The sequence below is a fragment of the Nanorana parkeri genome, unplaced genomic scaffold (genome assembly GCF_000935625.1).
Source record: "Nanorana parkeri isolate BGI_ZX_2015 unplaced genomic scaffold, ASM93562v1 scaffold75, whole genome shotgun sequence".
NCBI lineage: Eukaryota > Metazoa > Chordata > Amphibia > Anura > Dicroglossidae > Nanorana > Nanorana parkeri.
In genome coordinates, this window is record NW_017306343.1 from 1877233 (window position 1) to 1880810 (window position 3578).

The following is a 3578-nucleotide window of genomic DNA, read 5'->3' on the forward strand; positions in this document are numbered from 1 at the left end:
TGTGTCCTTCAATGAACGGGAGAGAAAATAGGATTTTGGTACTCACCGTAAAATCCTTTTCTCTCCGTTCATTGAAGGACACAGGGCCCGCCCCTCTATGTGGGTGTGTACTCCTTTACTGCTTGTTACTAAACTGGAGACTTCTCAGTAGGTGGGGGGTTTGGCCACCGGCAGGGGCCGCCCCTAGGCTGTAATTGGTCTTTAGTTTTTTTGTGCCTAGCGTCCTTCTCCTGCAGGTGGCGATATTACCCTACAGTACATGATCTCCGATCTGTTCCCTGTGTCCTTCAATGAACGGAGAGAAAAGGATTTTACGGTGAGTACCAAAATCCTATTTTTTCTTTTTTACTTCCACCGGTCCAAGCTTGCTCCTGTTATGGACTACAACCTCAATACAAACTAGTAGTCCATCACTGGGGCCATTTTTTAAACTTTATTTTATAGTTTATCCGATTAACCGATTTAATCGAACTTAATAATCGGCTAACTAATCGATTTTGAAAATAATCGTTAGCTGCAGCTCTAAATTAACCCCTATATATCAAATGCCCGCACATGCACATGAAGGTAGATAAATGCCTGAATCCACATACAACCTGTATTGTTAAAAATGCCATTAACCAGTAATATTTAGTTGTTTAGACATACTGCACACAAAAAGATCAGAATAAAAGTGTCTACTAAAAGCTCTTCTTGTGGAAGAGCATTTCTGCAAACTTACAGCTTCAATAAAGAAGCCCTTTTCACAGCTCCACATTTAAATCTCTTACAACAGTGTCTCTTACAACACCTCTGAATCTTCTCTTCTTTGTCTCCGTCGTCTAACGAAGGGAAGAGGGGAGGAGTCCAGTGAGGTCACGGACATGGACGTCACCGGACTCCTCCCCCTTCCCCTTCGTTAGCCGACAGAGCCACTTGCGGAAGGGGGGAGGAGTCCGGTGACGGCGACGGGACTCCCGGAAGCCGGCGGAGAGGTGAGTACCGATCAAAATTTTTTTCATCGATCAAAGAAATTAACGATTAATCGAGGAATTCATTGTTAATTTCCACAGCCCTAATCTTTCTTGTTCCTGATTTAAAGTTGAACTCTAGTTAAACACCCAATTACACACTGCCATAAATGAGGGCTGTTTTATCCACCAAAGGATTTGTATTTCTGTCTTCAATCATGAGATATACACAGTCCCACCAGACAACACAGCCAGGATGGAGACCTGACTTTTCTTTTGCTCTAGTTGAGTAATACAACTAGATGAGCTCTTATCTCTTGTCACTCTTCTCTTACCTACTGTAAGGACGTTCCTTGTTAGCACATGATCACTGAAGCACAACTGACTGACTCCTTGAGCTGCTTTTCCTTCTCCTAGTCTAAGCTATCCTGTACAGGAAATTTTAAGAAGCTGATAACAAGTAAATTCAGGTATGTGCACTAGCTGCATTTAAAAATACACTTATTGATCTTTAAAATAAATCATGCAAGTATGTTTGTTTTCATTAATCTGCTTGGAGTTCATCTTTACTGCCAACCTAATATCAAACTTTCGTAGATTAAACATTACCTAGTTTAGCTAGATTAATTGCAGAAGTTGATTCCTTATCTAGAGTGCACTGTTATTTTGACCAATAAAGACAATGGATAGATACTATTATTATTTGTTTTTGTTTTATTTTTGTAGTGCGCTAGAGTCTATACAGAATACAAGACACGTGCATGCTCCATACTGGAAGTGCATGTTGCATGATGGTAATTTTACATCTTTTTCTCTGTTGCACACTATGTTGTTGTCTAAAATTGTCTGTTGACCTTTTTTTTTACATCGAAACAATGTAATAGATTGCTGTGAGTTATAGCTCATTGTTCCAATGAGTAATGAAAGCAGAAAGCATCACTTTACCATTTCATATAATAAAGAGACACTGTTGTGGTAAAAAAGAAAGGCTTAATACATCAGATCCCCTCCCTCGTCACAAGGGGGAAAAAATGAGTACATCTACTTACCATTCCCTTGCCTTCCATACTGCAGAATGTAAGGTCATGCTACTTCCAGTGAGATCCCTGGGTAAGTGGAGTACCTGAAATCACGTAATAAGACTGCAGCACAATGCAGGATCCTATTCTCCCAAGATTTGGGATACCCAGCAATCTCCAGGATCTTGTGGAAGTAGGATAATATCACCCTCACCAAGGTGTCATGCCTGGAATTACAGAAGAAAGGTAAGTTTAACTCCAAGGTGCCGCCGCTCTGTTTGACTGCCCCTACCAATGTCCCTGGTTCCACTCCCCTCCTGCTCACCCGAGGTGGGCTTGGCAGGTGTCGGTGGATGGAGAAGAGGGAAGTCAGTGGACATTCATTCTCTGATTTTTATTTTTTTTTTCCTCCTGGGAACGAGCAGGATTTCGTCACTTCTAGATACAGAGCTGCCATATAGGCTAGGAAAGAAGCTGATCTACTGTGATCTGTGCTAGATCAGCTTCAGTGGGGTCCAATAGATCCCCTGATGTCTCCTTAAAGAGGACCCGTCATTTCTACTATGCTATCACATTGGCCCTTATGTGATAGCAAAAAAAAGTAAAATAAAAAAAAAAATTAAGTAACATAAATGGTAAAACATCATTTTTAAACATCTATTTTTTTCTATCAAGATTCTACAATTGCTGCAGAGCCAGAAGTTTCATCTTTCCGTATTGGCTTATCCTCTGCATAGCCATAAGGCTGGGGTTGCTCTCTTTAAACACTTGGTGTAATGTGTGAGTTAGCCGCAGAGCGCTTAACAGGTCCAGGGCTGTAATACACCCACCTGGTGAAATTCCATCCTTAACCAGTTGACATCCGCGGTGTTAAACCCCCTTCCCATCCAGGCCATTTTTCAGTATTCAGCGCTGCGGTACTTTGACTGACATTTATTCCGTCATGCAGCGCTGTACTGAAATGAATTTTATACCCTTTTTTGGGGACAGATAGAGCTTTCTTTTGGTGGTATTTATTCGCCACGGGGGTTTTAATTTTTTTACTATATTAAGGAAAAATTACCGCATTTAAAAAAAAAAAAACAGTTTCCCCTATATTAAATGATAAAACATTTATTATTACCCAATTTTTTGGTAAAATATAAAAGACGGGGTCACGTCGGGTAAAAAGACACCAAACATGTCAAGCCTTAAAATTGCGTGCGCGCGAAACCTCAAAAAACGATAATACCCAAAATTGGCCATAGGCGACGCTTTAAAAGCTGTTACCGCTCATCAGTTTAGTGTTATCAGTGATTGATGGCCCTAAAATGATTGCTCTCACTGCGATGTTCGCGGCGTTATGTAACATGTGTAGCGCAATTGTAATTTTTGCGCGCTGGGGCACCGGACGCGTATTTACGTTTATAGGCGCGTAAACGCGGGGGAGTTAAACATTTTGGGAGTTTTTTTCACCTTTTTTTTTATATGTGACTTTTATTTTATATTTACTTTTTTGCACTTATTGTTATTGCTATTATATAGGGGGATAACAACCCCCTTATATAATAGCAAAGGCACACTGACAGGTCCTCTTTATGGAGACATTAGGGGTCTCTAGGACCCCTAA

At 40.7% G+C, this 3578-nt stretch overlaps 1 protein-coding gene across 1 annotated transcript in view; it reads left to right on the forward strand.

The window, feature by feature from the left end:
* HDAC10 (histone deacetylase 10) overlaps window positions 1–3578 on the forward strand; it is a 36396-nt gene that overhangs the window by 22668 nt on the left and 10150 nt on the right. Inside the window, exon 13 of the mRNA XM_018576720.1 lies at window positions 1677–1744. Within this exon, the coding sequence (XP_018432222.1) occupies window positions 1677–1744 (68 nt within the window). The remainder of the gene's footprint in view (window positions 1–1676; window positions 1745–3578) is intronic.